The 16,795-nt window shown below is 50.4% G+C and overlaps 1 protein-coding gene across 1 annotated transcript in view; it reads right to left on the reverse strand.

Moving 5' to 3' along the window:
- The window catches only part of JAG1 (jagged 1), a 39,081-nt gene that overhangs the window by 10,716 nt on the left and 11,570 nt on the right, over nt 1–16,795 (reverse strand). Inside the window, exons 4-13 of the mRNA XM_006902026.1 lie at nt 11,727–11,981; nt 10,298–10,358; nt 6,178–6,308; nt 5,676–5,795; nt 5,140–5,253; nt 3,237–3,350; nt 2,347–2,460; nt 1,887–1,933; nt 1,420–1,593; nt 43–193 (exon numbers count right to left, since the gene is read on the reverse strand). Coding sequence (XP_006902088.1) covers nt 43–193; nt 1,420–1,593; nt 1,887–1,933; nt 2,347–2,460; nt 3,237–3,350; nt 5,140–5,253; nt 5,676–5,795; nt 6,178–6,308; nt 10,298–10,358; nt 11,727–11,981 — 1,281 coding nt within the window. The remainder of the gene's footprint in view (nt 1–42; nt 194–1,419; nt 1,594–1,886; nt 1,934–2,346; nt 2,461–3,236; nt 3,351–5,139; nt 5,254–5,675; nt 5,796–6,177; nt 6,309–10,297; nt 10,359–11,726; nt 11,982–16,795) is intronic.

Below are 16,795 nucleotides of genomic sequence, written 5' to 3' on the forward strand. Positions count from 1 at the left end.
ACGGACGGACGAGGACAGGACAGGCCCCGGGGCAGGTCGTACCTTCACAGGGGGTGGTCCGGCAGTGGTCCTTGAGGTGGGAGCAGTTCTTGCCCTCATAGTCCTCGGGACACTTGCAGAAATAGTCACTGGCACGGTTGAAGCACTGGGCACCATTCTGGCAGGGATTGGGTTCACAATAGTCTATGTCCAACTGGAAGGATCAGGAGGGGGAGAAGGCACAAAGGGCATCACAGTCAAGGAGAGGTGGACATGGACCTTCCTGAGGGCAGCCCACAGGGGAGCCTGACCCCTTCGTCTGTCTGAGGGGGCACGCAGGCCACAGACACTCAGGGGCAGCCAGGATTCAAGGAAGCTTTTTGAAAACACGGGCAGATGGTGAAACACAAGGATGAAGTTGAGAAACCCCACACAGTACTGCTGAAGCTGAAAGAATGTTGCTGTATTCCAAAGAATCAAGTGTAACTCAGCCACTTTACAGAGCTGAACCCTGCCCTGCCTCACAACCACACAGAATGAGAAGTCAGTTACGAAAGGGCTGATATTGTCTAAGACTGCTGTCCATAAAAAAACAGACGAAGGTTTATATACAGAGAGAATCATTCTAGAATGCTTAAAGGCAGAGCAGATAGAGGAGAAAAGCAGTTAACACCGATTAATGGGTAAAAGGGAAAATGATAGGGAATGAATGCATCATCAGATGTTTTGTGTACCGCGACAGATGTTAGACAACAAAAGTTGCAAGAATGACTGAAAAGAAAAAAAAAATCCAATACACATTTTAAACTTTAGCTCAAATCACAACTGAATAAAAGTACAGAGTGAGAGAGAGGAGGGAGGTGGGGAAGGAAACAGTACAGTGCTGAAGAGGTGGACTAGAGCTCTTTTTACCAGATGGGTAAAAATCATCTGTGCATGACTGACTGACTGGCCAAGGGGAAAAAAGCTAAGGAAAGGTTTGCACACAGATAGAAGCAACCCTGGAGGGCTGAGAGTGGAGGAGGGAGCAGAGATGAGGAGCTGGATGGGCAGAGCGAAGAGAAAGGCAAGGGCGAGTGAGGAACTGATGAGACGATGTAATGTATGACATTGATCAATGGTTAACTAATGCTTTAAAACAAAAATGTTTACATGCGAGTGAATGAAAACCAGTTCTAAAAGGAAACTGTTTTTTAAAAAAAGTAGATGCAGTCATGATCCCCATTTACAGCTGAGGAAACTGAGGCTCAGACAGGTAAGTAAAGAAAAAAAGTATCATTCATCCACCTCTGTCCATCAGTCTCTGCTTAGCAAAGCTGCCCCGTCCAAAGGATGTGAACAGATTCCACATGACTTCCAGGTACTGGGGTTAAGGGGGGAGCTGAGGGGGCAGGCCCCACTGGAGGAGCCTGGCCAGCTGAGGGGGTCAGTGTGGCTCACCTGGCAGAGGTTTCCGGAGAAACCAGTGGGACACAGACACTGGAACCGGTTGACTTCATTCTGACAGTGACCCCCGTTCAAACAGGGGTTGCTGGCACACTCATCAATGTCTCTCTCACAGTGGTGACCCGCGTAGCCAGGTGGGCAGATACAGCGGTAGCCGTTCACCAGATCCTGGGGCAGGGGGAAAGGAAGGGACAAAGGCTTTCCTCCCTGCACCAGGTCTCAGTTCAGCAGATCCACCAGGTGAGCTGGTCATGCAGCCTCCCAAAAGGGCTGTCAGTGCGCCTTCCAGACCTGCCCCAGGAGGCCAGGTAACGCGAGCCCTCTGGTAAAACATCCCTGGGTTCAATTTTCACCTGCACTTTCAAACTGTGCAGGAAACAAAGCTTTCCCAGGGCCACATAAATCTCAAATTTGTCTTCCGTTGTTGTCGGGGTTTCGAGGGAGGGGGGAGATTTACGTACCCGACAAGAGGCGTCATTCTGACACTGGCCAAGGCAGTCATTAATATCTGAAAAATAAACAAGGCATCCCATTAAGGAGGCAATTTACATTGAAATTGGGTTTAATTGAAAAAGGCTCCTTAGTTCAGGACTGATAAAAGTTCCAAATCAGATTTCCTGCCTGCTTCCCTTCCGATAAGGTTGTTACACTGGGTGGGAACCTGTCCCCAATTCTGCCAGGCCAGCCGTGAAACTTCACAGCATTGTTTTTGCCACCTTATCAGAGCAGCGGCCATGCCCACTAATGAACCTGATAAAGCCCGTGTTTTCATTGCTGGCTGGCCACTCCCTCTCTGAAAATACTCTCCTATCAAGTCTTCCTTTCAGTACCCCAGTCTCAGAGCTGGCACCCCAAGTGTGGCCTATGCTGCCAGACGCCCCAAACTGTTGTGAAAAGCAGAAGTGAAGCGAAGTCACTCACTGATGTCACAGTTCGGCCCTGTCCAGCCAGGAAGACAATCGCAGTAGTAGCTCCCGATGAGATTCTTACAGGACTTGGCATTTACACAAGGTTTGGCCTCACATTCATTTGCATCTGAAAGAGTGTGAGGATGAGTAGGGAGCCATTCAACTCGATCCCCACCCCTCCCCCTAAAGCCCCACATACCAGAAGTTTCTGTCTGAAATAGGAGACACTGTAATAACTGAGCTCACTAAGAGATGCAGGGTCATTAGGGCCCCTCTATTTTGAGTGTCTGAGCCCCTCCTGGGCGGTTATCAGTAAATAAGCACGTTATCAGTAAGTAAACACTGATTGATAACTGCTGTTAACCACAGGCCCCCAAGAGAACAGAAAGCCTCCAGTTGCTGGGATTGAAGGGTGGCAGAAAGAATGCAGACAGCTCATTCCTCATGAGATCACCCTCGGCTGAGAAGCCACCCTGAGCTCTCCTCAGATGGCCAATTGACATGGTTCACGGAAGCGGGTGACTTTCCCACAGGGCCTAAAAGGGCCAGGCTGTTTGCATTCACGTTGTTGTCCCAGGCCCGCTGGGCCCCCCGTAAGAAGTGACCACTTCCTAGGACCACGAGAACTCTGGTGGCCAAGGCTGCGGGGAGAGTTGTGCTGTGAGCTGAAAGGTTGTGCCTTTGTCGGTTCAAATACACCAATGGCTACAAGGGAGAAGGATGGCAGTTTCTTCCTATGTGATCTGCAGCACTGGAAACCCCCCAGTGTCAGCTATGGGGCAGTTCCAATTCAACGCCCATGAGTTTAAGTATTTTTGGTTCTGCTGTGATGGCGCGTACACGCACAGCCCTGCTGCCAAGACCACCCCATGTACCAGAACCACAGCACGGGCATCTCCTTACCTATCTGGCACGTTTTGCCAGACCATTGTGGGGGGCACACACACTTAAATCCGTTAACCAAGTCCTGGCAGGTCCCTCCATGGGAACAGTTATTTGGAGAGCAATCATCGATATCTATTCAATGAAAAGGTAAAGGATCATGTCATTTCAATCGGTGTGACAATTAGATTTCATACCGTCCCTCACATGAGGCGGCTTCACTTACAAGTGAGCCAAGTGAAGCAACAGAAGGACATAGGTGTGAAAGAGGCCGGAAGCCTTTATTTTAGCTTTAAATCCTCCCCTGTCCCAGTTCACTTTAATCCCTAAGCAGTCGGGGTGGGGTGTGCACGGGGAGGAGAGTCAGGGGCAGCAGGATGCTGAGCATTGAACCCTCCGGACACACATCATCCGGCCACACTGGGTGTCTCCTAGGGATGCCCAGGCTACAATTTGCAGGAAAAGTTTCATCACAACTCCGGTAAGAAAAGGTCAGGAAGGAGAATGCCTCTCTACAGACAGAACTCTTACCACACATCTACCTCAGAGCATTTCAATTTTAAAAGAGGAAACACAAAACCCCAACAGTTATTAAGTCACTTCCAATCCACAGTAACCTCACGTGTGTGTGAGTACAAACTGCTCCTGAGGGCTGTCAATGGCTGATTTGTTTTCCAAGATCATCACCAGACATTCCTTCTCCAGCCCTCTTGGTGGACTGAAGCCTCCAGAATTCGGTTAAGAGCCGAGGGTGTTTTAACTGTGTGGTTATCAGGCATCAGGGACTCTAACGCAGAGGGGGGGTGGCGGTGGGCACTGTTGATGGGCTCTAACGCATAGGTGTGTGTGGAGCAGGATGAAGCCCCACCCAGCCCTGTGTCATCCTCACCTTACCTGAACCCACTGTTATAGCTACCCTGTCAGTTTATCTCGTTGTGGTCCTCCTCCCTTTTTCTGACCCTCTAACTTCACCAAGATTGATGGTTTCTCTCTCAAGACTGAATCTCCTGGTAACATGCTTAACAACGCAGTCAGAGCACTTGGGACATGCTGGGTTCTACGCCTGGCGAGGATGCCCTCCGGGACACAGGGAGCTCAGTAAGGACCATGGTCTTGGATTCAGGGTGGGCACTCGGGGCCACAAAGCCAGTGTGCAAGGCCCCTCAGGAGGTCCTGGTGTGTAGGAGCCTTTCACCGTGTGGCAAGAGCAAGCACAGCTGTGTCCATGCTTGCAGGGTCTCCTCCAGGCCTATCTGCCCCCACGGCAGAGTCCACGGTGACAATGTCCTCCCAGGTGGCCTCTCCTGACTGCAGGGATAACCCTGGCCCAGGGAACATCGAGAAGCACTAGCCCAGGAGTGCGTCTCTTTCAGCAAGAGATAAGCTTGCTATCTTTGGGAGGTTTCCCCGAATGACACAAATGCACAACCGTTAGCCAAAAAGGTGGCAGTTCAGATCCACCCAGAGGTGTCTCAGAAGGACAGGCTTGGGATCTGTTTCAAAAGGTCACAACTGTGAAGCCCAGTGATGAAGAGTTCCACTCCGCACGTTTGGGGCTGCCCTGAGGGGAGTCATACCCTATGGTGCTCTGCTCCACACGTTTGGGGCTGCCCTGAGCAGAGTTATACCCTATGGTGCAGTTCTGCTGTGCATGTATGGGGCTGCTCTGAGCACAGTCATACCCTATGGTGCTCTGCTCCACACGTATGGGGCTGCCCTGAGCGGAGTCATAATCTTCTAGCTCACAGGGGGCCCCAGGAGATTCCCAGACAACAGCAGCTGCAGTCCAGCCCCTAGCTCTCCACCCTCCTCAGATGCCATCAGTGAGATCTGCACAGAGCACTAGCCGCATCTCCATCCTCCAACCCAGGGTCTCAGCACAGCAATGCTCTGGAAAGGATGTCAGTCACAACTCCAGACTTACTTGTGGAGCACGTGGGGTCGGTCCAGCCTGGTGAGCACGCGCACTCGAATCCCAACAAGGTCTCCCGGCAGCTTCCTCCATTGTGACAAGGATCAGAGAGGCAGGCGTGCTCCGCTGCAAAACCAGGGGCCTTTGAGCAAGGACGCTTGCCGTGTGCAACCTGTAACCCCTTCCCTCATCCCACACCGGGCGACCACCTCCAGTGTGTACCAAAAATAAAGTCTGTGCTGCAGCCAAGCTGTGAGGATGGAGGGGTGAAAGGAAGCCATCTTTCCTGTTCAAGGGTGTCCAGCCACATTCAAAGGCCTCTCAAAGCCAGGTCATGTGCCTCACACACTGCCCACTACACTCACCAGCCTCACCCAGGTCACCACAGAGGCTACAGGTGGCCACATCAACCACCCCGGAGCTTCTGGGAGAGCCAGTGTTAAGGTCAGGGGCACTGACTGCATCTTTTTACGGAAGACCTTGTGGTTTTGTTCATATATATGCTGACAAATGAGGCAAAGGGATCCCACTGAGCCCAGAACACTTACCAATTTCACAGTTGGGTCCCGAATAGCCCTCGGGGCAGGAACACTGGTATTTGTCAGGACCTGTGTTGCTACAGGTGCCCCCGCTGAGGCAGGGCTGATGAGTCCCGCAGTAATTGAGGTCTGACAAAAAGATCCCAAGTCAAAGACACTCTTTAGACCGCTAAACCCACCATGCTCCCAGATCCCACCACACTCCTCCGCCCCATCCTGCCTGTCAAATGAAAACAATCACCCCCCACAGTATTCAAGATAAATTCACCTGTTTGTGTTACGTGCTATCACGTCTGCGACTCAGCGACCCTACGTACAGCAGCTCTGAAGCCTGCTCTGCCCGGGGCCAGTCTCTCTGACCCCCATACACCCACCCCCATTACTCTAGTTACTGTGTCAATCTATGCACACAGAATTATGAGCCACCACAAAATACAAGAGAAACCACCCCACCCCCGTGCCAGCCCAAGACACCTGCTGCCCGCCTGGCCACCAGCCCTGGGAGGCTCACCTTTGTCGCAGAGCTGGCCGCCCCAGTTGGTCTCACAGAGGCACTGCCAGGGCTCGTTACAGGTGCCATGGACGCAGCCCGGATGCGGGATGCACTTGTCGCAGTACAGGCCCTGCCAGCCGTACTGGCACCTGGACAGAGACAGCAGGCTGTTAGCGCTTGGGAACGGGAAGGGGGGCAGGAGACAGCACCACCAGGGCCTGCTGTGGGTCATGGTAGGCAAAACCGTCAAGGTCTGTCTGATGTTCGGGTGGCTCAGCGGGTTAAGGAGCTGTGCTACCAACCCAAAGGTATGCAGTTCAAGAACGACCAGCTGCTCTCTGAGAGAAAGAGGAGCAATCTCTTCCCGTGCAATTTGCCGCCACTGAAAACCCGCCAGAGGGGCAGCCAGGAGTCAGTTCCGACTCCACAGCACATAACCAGCACCATGACGTCAACAATTCATTTCAACAGCTGGAGCAAGGTCTCCTAGCCGACTCCTGACCACAGAGGGGCTGCAGGAGGAGAGGCCAGCATGGCACTGGCCACCACAAAGGCATTCTTCTGGGGCTCACACAAACAAGATGAGCGTGGGGCTCAGACTCTGTCCCCACAGAGTGGAAGGAAAGAGCCCTGTGGTGACAATGGCCGTGAGCGTCTCCCCACAGACAGCACGCACAGCCATCTTTCTCAGCGGCTTGGCTGGCCTCTTTTGTCTCAACAGCAAGTCATGACCCTGGCACACAAAAAATGCAACAAGATACCACGTCCCGGAGGAAATGGTGTCCATGAAAGCTTACAAGGGCGGAAAGGGGCGCCTCCTCAGGCAGAGAGGAGGGTGCGATCCGAAATCTACTTCTGCAGGGGGTGGGTGCGTGAGGGGAGCAGGCCTTGGAAACAATTCCGCAGATAATTTATGACCCATTACTGTTGATGTTTATGCTAATTTATTTTATAGTTATTTCTCACTTTGGAGGGGGGGAAAAAAGGTCGCCCAAGTTTATCTGGTACTGGGAAAGAGAATTGGGTTTCCTTTATAAAGAGCCTTGTTAATCAGACTCAGTGGGAGCCAAACGGTGCCTTTGATCCCCAAACAAAAACACAAACATAAACCTTTACCCAGGGTGGGAGAGAGGGCAGTCTCAAAACCGCTCTCCCCTCAAGTTTCAAGCCCTCTGAAACTTTAACCACCTTCTTAAAAAGCAAGTTTTAACAAAAGGAGAGGCAGAGAATTAGCAAGCCTGCTAGTCATTGGAATGCAGGTGGGGCTAGCTAGGACCAAGGAAGCAAAGCCTTTCCAGACTAGGACCAGAGGAAAGCCACCCTCAGAACCAGTCACCCCCGAAGCCGCTCAGCTGCATGGTGGAAAATAAGCCCCCATAGAAGGCAAGGCGTTCAGTTTCCAGAAAGCTGGAGTCAGGCGAGCAAATCCTTGTCATGGGAAAATTATAGGGAGCTAGCTAATAGCTAATCACCCTGGGCTGAGAATCAACTTAACCCCTGAGAATACTGACTAACCATTTCCCTAGCTTCTCAAAGCCAGCCATCCACACCCAGATACAAAGAACTATGAGAGACTGTGGTTCAAGATTAACCACACTGTGCTCCAGTTAACATCCAATACTGGGTCACTGTGGATGACCAGCGACTACACAGAAGAGTAACAAAAACAAGTGGCACCTGAGAGAAATTTTATATGTAAGATATCTAAGGGGGAGTAGAACCATTCTGTGAAGATTCGTGTTCTCAGCTTGAAAGAGAATAAGGAGGGAAACTCATTTGGAAAAAGCAATATCCTTGCTGTCTCCTTTTATTCCCTTCCAAATTAAGGCTCACTCCACCTCTTCAATTTGCCTAATAAAAGCAAGAAGAGGCAGCTGAGGACCCAGCCTCACCTCTTAATTAATGAGAGCTCAATCCCCAAGCATAAAAAAGGGAACCACAAGAGGCCACGGATGACTTCAAAAGAAAACAAATAAAAATACTGACCCTAAAAGAGGCATCCACCAAGTTATCCCAGTTTAATAATATATGATTAAGGTTCTCATGAGAAATGGAAGTAACTTTCTGCATATGATGATTCATAACGCAGTTTGATATTATTGGCAGGCTCGCCATAAAACGAGCCCAGGAAAGGCCTGCCTGGGAACAACATAACCAGAGAAGCTGCCCGCGCTGGGGGGAACTGAATACCTAATCTGAGAAGACAGCATCATGCAGGTAACTTGCCATTCAACTATTTCTGGAGCAGGACACACCCTCAACTTCCAGGGCTATAGAAGGTTCCGTTTTGATTTTCTTTCAAGGTCGGAAGAACCAAATGGGCTGGAAGACTATGTAAATGATGTGTGGGAAAGTCGCACCTTAAGTAAATAAAGGCCCTGGAGCGTGTCTGGGCAGGAGGGGAGGTGAGCCATGGCCAAGAGAAAGGGCTCCGTTCTGGAAACAAAGCCTGTTGTTCTGGCTGGGAGGGTCCTCCCCCTGCCAGGCGACTGTGCATTCTGATGACAGTAGCACAAATCCTGGTCAGTCACTGCAGATAGACATCTGAGCGCAGTGCGGAGTCACTAATAGCACCTCCACGCTGACTTTCTCCAGAACACCCTTAATTACCAAGAGTGAATGTAGGTGGGTTCCTGCTCACCCTTTGACAGCCGTGCTCCTTAAATACTCCAGTTGGCTGCCTGCAATGGGGTGAGTATTCCAGCCAACAGGGCGATTACTCCTCCCTCAGCCTTCAATCAAAACAAAAAAAAAAATCCCTATCTTTCTGATGTGTAGGAAGACAATGTCAGAAAACCACCCACTTTGGACTTCCCACTGCCTCAAGTCTCGGCTTCAAGTCTCAAGAGTTCAGTTGCCCTGGTGGGTGGGGTTGGCAGAGTGGTTTTGTTATTGTTAAGTGCTGTCAGGCAGGACTCACAGCAAACCCTCAGAACAGCAGATCTGAACCCTGCCCTCTCCTGTGCGAACCTCCTCATCTTTGACACACTTGAGCCTATTGCGGCAGTTACTGTGTCAATCTATCTTGTTGGGGATAAGATCTTAAAAATCAGAGGGCAGAGACAATTTTCCGTAGAGCAGCCATCAAAGTTTACCAAGCAAGCAACATTACAGAGACAGGGCCTGAAAATGGAGAGATTCAAGAGGTTTGGGGTGAAGCTCAGGAACTTGATTTTTAAGAGTCCCCAGATTAATTCTGGGAATCACGCTTTGAGTACTGAAGGACTGGAGTCCCACTGGGGTGATGTTGCCCAAGGCATCACTTGGGAGCTTGTGAGAAATGAAGAGGTCTGACTGGACCTACAGAAGCAGGATGCCAACAGATCCTCAGGTAAGTCAGTCTGAATCACAACAGGATCAGTCCACTGATATCCCTTAAATCCAAGCAGGGCGGCTCTGGAGCAAGAGTGGCATACCCTAAACAACTCACTTAAGTGCCCTACCTGCCAAGCCTTAAAATGTGAGACACTGTCAAACACAAAGACATCAGCAGGTTTTGCAGGACAAGCCTTTCCCCACATGGGTGGAATGCACATTTCTAGAAGTTCCCCATGCTTTTTCTTCATCATGAAGCAGGCTGGGGGGAGCCCTGGCTTTAGCGTCCGCATTGTCCTGGACCATAAAAGAACACACTTCAAAGGCCAGCAGCAAAAGTCTACATTCATCAGGCTCAACTGACAAGATTCCAGCCCAGCCATTAACCTCTCAGCGCTGGCTAGGCTTCCGACTGCAGAGGGGCCAGGAGATTGTACTAATCCCATTCTAAAGAATGCCAGACTCTGGCCTATTGATGAGAAACATGGGGGAGGGCAGGCTTGGCCCAGCCGGGAGGGAGGAGATGCACAAGGAAGCATGGCCACAGCACTCCATTTAGTCCATTAGCACGTTAAGCTCAAGATTATAACAACGTGTTATCAATTTACAGAACGGTTACTACATGAAGTCACTGACTGTGCTGAAGAGTGGATCCCCCCCGCCACCCGCCCAAAGCAGAAGAAATGTGCACATTCCACCAGACAGCTGGGATAATTTAATAAGCTTCGGATGTAACGGTTTTATATTTTCCCCCAACCTTTCCCGAGAAAAGTCCACCCTCCCCTTGATGAAAGGCATACGTAAACAGCGTGTTGGTGTTTACCTGCAATCACCAGGGAGTTTGCAGGACCCATGCTTGGGACTACAGCCCTGCCGGCAAATCGCTGTGGGAAAGAAAAAACACCAGAAGGACTTGTCAGTACTCTGCCTGTTTCCTGAGAATTGGCCTAGGACTCTACGCCCATCAAATCTATGATTTTAAGCGATCTCATATCTAGTCCATTGTAAGGAGAGGAAGGTGGGAGGGGCAAATATAACCAAGCCAGCTTTCAACTTCAAGGTCACAGTTAGCAGAGCCCCAAAGCATGATCTGCTGTGGGAACAATATGCAAGCAAGCTAATGGGGGCGGGTGTGTGTGGGGGGGGAAAGGACCTTCATCTAGCCCCCCACCCAAACCCTGCTCACTTACAGAAATGTGGTCATTTCCCACCCTGCCTACAAGAAAGGCGCAGATAAGCCCGTCCATGCCACTCAAGCTGTCCCATCAGGGCATGCCCACCCCAGAATCCCACGGGGCAAGCACAGCCAGGCAGGCTGGCTTCTGTCACTGGGAGATTTGGGCGCGTCGCCTTTGCAAAGTATCCTCACAAAGTAAAGCTGTTCCTTTCATTACAGAAAGTTCACAGACTTTAAAAAAAATGCCAACATCAGCACATTTAATCATTAGGAATTTTTAATGCACTGACTACTTAAAATGCATCTGATAAATCCCTCTTTTCCTTTAGGTTCCAGAAATGCTGTCCATCCTCAGTCACATTTCAAACAAGCCCATTTCTTAATCTGGCCATTGAAGGGTTGACCTAATTATGTGATGCAAACAGGGTTACATTAATGTTCATCATGGAGTGAAAGAATTACCCACAAAGACACCATGAATAGCAATCAGTGAATGCCAGGAAGAGGGGCTGAGACAGTGCACACAACCTCTGAGTCTACTTTCCACCTTACACAAGTAAGAATTCAAGGTCACAGCTATCCCCAAGTGCAGCATCATAGCCCCTAGACAGACTCATCAAAAAGCTCAAGAGTTATCATTTCCTAAAGGACTATTAGAATGGTCACTGGCCGGCTGGTCACCTGGTTCCCCAGAAGCAAAGCCCAAGAAGGGGACTTGGGTATGGGAGGAGGGGTGGTGGAAGCAGACAGGGCTAAGCCTGGTCCAGAGGGGAGCTCTGGAATGTGAAAGGACCAGGAAGGAAGAGGCTGACCTCTATAACCCCATGTCAGTCATTCACGAACTCTGAGCCAGAAAGACAGGGCCTCCAAATAGATACTAATGTTTAGCCAAGAGGATAATTCTCAGGAGAAGCACCTTCCAAAGACCAGGATCTGGTGGCAACTGCACCAGATGGGGTATTTTTCTACTTCTGGCCTAGCAGGCAGCCAAAATGCCACCCTACAGCTGGCAAGGAGGGAATTTCTGGCACCGAAGGTGAAGGGACTCGGGGCTGGCACAAACATGGACACCTACCTCGGTTACACTCGGGCCCCGTCCAGCCTTCCATGCACGTCTTGTTGCCGTTCTGGTCACAGGCGTAATGTCCGAAGAAGTCGTCTCGGGGCCGGCAGAACTTATTGCAACCGAAGCCGTAGTAGTAGTCATCGCACGTCACGCGGATCTGGTACTCGAAGTGGGCAACCCCCGTGTTCTGCTTCAGCGTCTGCCACTGCCGGCTGGGGTTGATCATGCCCGAGTGAGAAGCCTTTTCAATAATGTTGTCAGGTTCTAGAGGGGGGGAAACACCCCAAAGCTTAATCTCACTCGCATTCACAATGGAGCAGCCATTCTGGCTATTTAAAAACATCTGCACATGCTACAAAACTCAAACCGTATAAAGGGACAAAAAAAAAGGAAACCTTTGTCCTCTTCCCCGGGGCAACCATGGTCACCACTGCCCTTAACGTGAGGTACTTCTTAAGGAGTTGTGCTTATTCAAAGGCAGTATCCATCAGTATCCAAAGGTTCGAATCCATCAGTGGTTCCCAGGGAGAAATGTGGGTAATCTCCTCCATGTGATTTACAGCCTAAGAGAACTATGAGAGGCAAGACCTTTCTCAATGGGAACACAGTGCAGCAAAACCTGAGAGAGTCAGGTGCCACGGGGCTGCCTCCTTTTCCTCCTGCCTCAACTATTCACTTTGCTGCTGTTGTGTTACTGAGTCAGAACCGACTCATATGACCCTCCACAGGGCTTTTAGAGGCAGTAAATTCACATAGAAGAAGACTGCCCATTTTCCTCCCTGGGAGCAGCTTCTGCTGCAGAGCAGCTGGTGGATTTGAACCGCATGCCTTCGGGACTGCAGCACAGCTTCTTTCCACTAGGTCACCAGAGCTCCGTCTCACTTAAGTAGAAGGCATTTTTGTTTTCCTTCTCTGACAGGTTTCTGCTTTAAACAGGCCCTGGCTTTTGCAGGAATCAGTATTATTAATTTATCCAGCTCCTGAAATGCATGAATTCAGGTGGTTCTTAACCGCCTGCTATTAAGCAAAGTCACACTGAACATCCTAGGACCTACCAGCCCGTGGGTGTGGTCCAAAGAGTAGGAAAATTTCCTCGAAGTGGAAGCGCTGAATCAGAGTCTGTGCGCACCAACCCACTTCCGCCGGCAGACATTCCCAAGCTACCCACCAGTGCAGCCCGGACACCGGTCCTCCCACCAGCATCAGCAATGGCACTTCCCAAAAGCAGTGCCAAATACTGAGCATTATCAAACCCTCTCATCTTCACCCGATAGGTAAAAAGGTACCTCTTGTTTTAATTAGCATTTAATTGAGTGATGTTGAACAGCCTTTCACGTGTTTATAAAACCATCTATAATGTTTTCCTGTGAAGTGTAACCTGTTTCTCTCCTCCGCCAACTCTGTTGTTCACACTGCTTTGCAAATACTCTTTACATATTATGGAAGGAAGCTCTTTATGTATTTCCTGGAAAATGTTAACCATCTCCTCTCTTCTGGTTTGAGAGTTTTGCTTAAAAAAAAGCATTATTTTAAAGGTATTCTCTTCTGCAAAGGTCAAGGCAGTAGATGAAATGACTGCAATCTTTTGTTTGGTTTTGAACTATAAACTTCGACCCCTCTTTTAAACTGGCATTTAAACAGCAGCACCATAAACTCAATACATTTCATCCTGACCCAGAAGCAAATGGGGTTTAAAGACAGGTTCCCACCGAGGAAAAGAAATGCCCAGAGCCCACGTGGCTCTCTGGAGGAGTGAAGAAGTGGTCTGTGCCCTGCAGTCACCCATAATCTAGGCTGAGAGAAGAGACAAGATACAAAAATAGCTCCACAGACCAGGTGCCATGAGTTCAGAGGAGGGACATGAAAAGGCAGTGACACACTAAGTCAGCACCCCAGCCTGGTTTTGTGTTTGTTTTCTTAAACCTGCTAGTACCAACCCTTCACCGCCTTGTCAAATTAAGGCCACCTTGGAGAGTGAGAGAGGCCCTATTTCGATGTCTGTGATTCTAAGCCACCCACACCCCTGTTTTTCTAGGCCCCAGGCCTGTGCTCGCTCACACGGTGAAGCACGCCTGGTAGGTGACCAGGTGAGGACTCCCAGTCAGGTGGCTGCTCCTCATGGCCTCAAGCTCGCCCTCCTAACTCATCTGTCATGTGGGCAGGACAGGCCTTCAGCAGGCCCGCATACCTGCAGTCCTGCACCAAGGTACACATGCACTTGCAGATAACACTCTCAGTTTTGCAAAGACACACTCAGGCCAAAGAATGACAAAAATGCCTCTCCACTTCATGCATGTTTGCGCTGCTCGGTTAGTGAAGAAGTGGGGGGGTTTATCAGCCTGTGGTTACCAGAGGCGTCCTGCCTCTCGAGATCTCAATAAAGGGATGACTGAAGCACACTCGCCTTAGCGCAAAGGCTGCCAAGCTGCCATCAAGTGGGTATCAACAACAAACAACTCACAAGCGAGTCCAGCACAAGCCCTCGGCCACCGCTGGCATGTGCTTCATTTTCGAGAGCTGCACCCAGGTTTCTCAGCTCTCCAGAAAGTGCTGGAGAATGACCACTCAGCACCCACTGTGGACGGAGAACTCGACCCCTGCATGACAGGAACCTTCACACTGCAGGGGAGGCCACAGCTCAGGGTTCCCCCTAGCTTCCGGAAGCCCAAGTGAGCCACCTGCTTCCTGCAGGTGCCTCAATCGTGGTCTCCAACAGCAGATGGAGCCCTGGAAGCACAGCGGGTAAGTGCTGGGTTTGAACCAGCCACTGCGGGAGAGAAGTCATCCCAGGACTCTGCTCCCATGATGATTCTCACACTCACCACCACCACCTGTGAACTGACTCAGGGTTGGTCTTCCAGTGGAGGCTGTAAATCTCAAGGGAGGAGGTGGTGGTCTTTCCCCTGCAGAGGTCAGGTGGACCAGAGATGCCTGAGTCAGCAGCATCACTCTTTATGGACTAGGCCACCAGAGCTCCCTCCACAAAGAATGTTGTTTGACACCGAGTCGGAACCGACACTTCACTGACTCTCCAGTGACTTTTCAGAGACAATCACATGGGAGGAAACCGTACAGCTTTCTTCTCCCCACCCCCAGCAGCTGGTTGATTCAAACCGCGTGCCTTTGAGATTGCAGCACAGCTTCTTACCACTAGGCCACCAGCACTCCCTACCATAAAGATTACAACCCAAGACAATTTAAGGGGTCAAACTCAATTCAGCCGCAGCACACAACAACCTAGAGATACACACGCACATACTGTGTTAGGTCCACTGACCCACAACTCAGTGACTCACAGAAGATCTGAACCCTGCCCTATCCTGCGCCACTGACCTCTGATATGCTCAAGTTCAATGTTACAGCCTTTGGTCCCTCCATCCCTTGGGAGTCTTTTTTACACACACACACACACACACACACACACACACACTCTCTCTCTCTCTCTTCTGGGGCAGTTTTTACTCAGCCCTGTGGCTTGAAAAGGGTCTTCTCCTGTCTCCCTGCACCCTTTGGGGACACGAAGAACAATCACCAAGCTCCCCAAACAGCCCTGCAGCCCCTGGAAGCATTAACTGTGGGGTGAGCCGGAGCACAACCCTAAGACACACTGGAGGCAGCAAAGGCGCATAAAGCCTCAGCCATGACAGCTACACTGTAAGGAAAAGCTGCCCTGAAGTACTGAGACCTGTATTTATTAATCACCTCAGTAGAGCCAACCCATTTGCTCTACATTATAAGGAGGGCGGGGGACAACTTTGCATCCTGAAATACAACAGAAATGACTTTGGAGGACCAAAAACAAGAGGGATGGTGTGGAAACACATTCCAACATCAACAGCAGCTGGGTGGCGTCTAGGTAAGGCTCTGCTGTGAGCACTCATCACACGGTTGTTGGAGGGGATTTGTGTCTCCAGGTTCAGAGAGCCACCTCTCATACACACCTGAAGGCAGGCTAGTTCCATCCTGCTTTAGGCTCCAAAGGGCTGCCAACCCCCTCTGCACTCCTGCTTCAGTTCTCTGAGAGAGCAGTTCACTGGGATGGACAGAGGGGAGAAGGGACAAGGGGTAAAGCCGTCCATGCAGAGCGAACAGCACATGCAAAGGCACTGAGGCAGGAGGGGACAGGATGAGCATTCTGCTGGAGTTTGCCTAGGATGGACAACAACCTGGGCTGTAAGATGAAGCTGGCAGAGATGAGGATGAGCTGTGTGGTGCCTTGATGACCAAGAGCAACAGAAAGTCACCTGGTGGTCAGCTGTGTGTAGTTAAGCTGTCAAATGCCCTTAGAAACCTATGTCACCCGACAACAGTGAAAGTGGACCAGGGTAGCTTTGGGTGGACCAGTTGAGCAGCTACTGTGTAAGTCCAGGCATGAGTGGATGGGGAGAAGAAAGGAAAGAGCAGATTAGAGTGGAAAGGTGGAGAAAAGATTTTGAGAACTCAAAGCTGGATTCGATGTGGACGCTAAAAGAAAGCGGGCAGAACACTGTTTGCCTTTCAGACTTCTGACAGAGCACTGGGTGTCCTAACACTGGTGCAGACACCCCTATAAAACCCTTGGAAGGGGAGGGCTTTTGGGGTTTAATTTGGATGTGCTGAATTGGAATCTTCTCATGCAGGAGAAACAGGCAAGGGACACATCACTCCCAGCAAATCCACAGCGCCTCTTATCCGAGTTCAAGGAGTGCATTGTATTTACCCACAATGGACATTACATGACTTGCATCGCCTCTCTCTTCCAAGTAGAGGTCTAGAAACACGTTATCAGCACCTTCCGTCTTCTCTGACCCCTTCAAGCTATTTGGTTACACCCCAACAAGAAGTCCTAACCAAATCCATTCCCACTGATCCTAACTCACAGCAGAAATATGAACACAGCCCCAGAGGCATACCAAGGCTGTCAAGCTTTACTGAAGTAGACTGCCCCATTTTCCTCCTGCAGAGGGGCTGCTGGGTTCAAACCACTGATCTTTTGGTTAGCAGCTGAGCACTTAATTCCCCCACCAAAGCCCTAGAGCCTCAAAATGCAGACACCCACAGGCAGCTCAGGAGCCCTAGTGGAATGTGGCTGAGTACCC

The sequence above is a fragment of the Elephantulus edwardii genome, unplaced genomic scaffold (genome assembly GCF_000299155.1).
Source record: "Elephantulus edwardii isolate Elephantulus edwardi_28Jun2011 unplaced genomic scaffold, EleEdw1.0 scaffold00359, whole genome shotgun sequence".
NCBI classification, from domain to species: domain Eukaryota; kingdom Metazoa; phylum Chordata; class Mammalia; order Macroscelidea; family Macroscelididae; genus Elephantulus; species Elephantulus edwardii.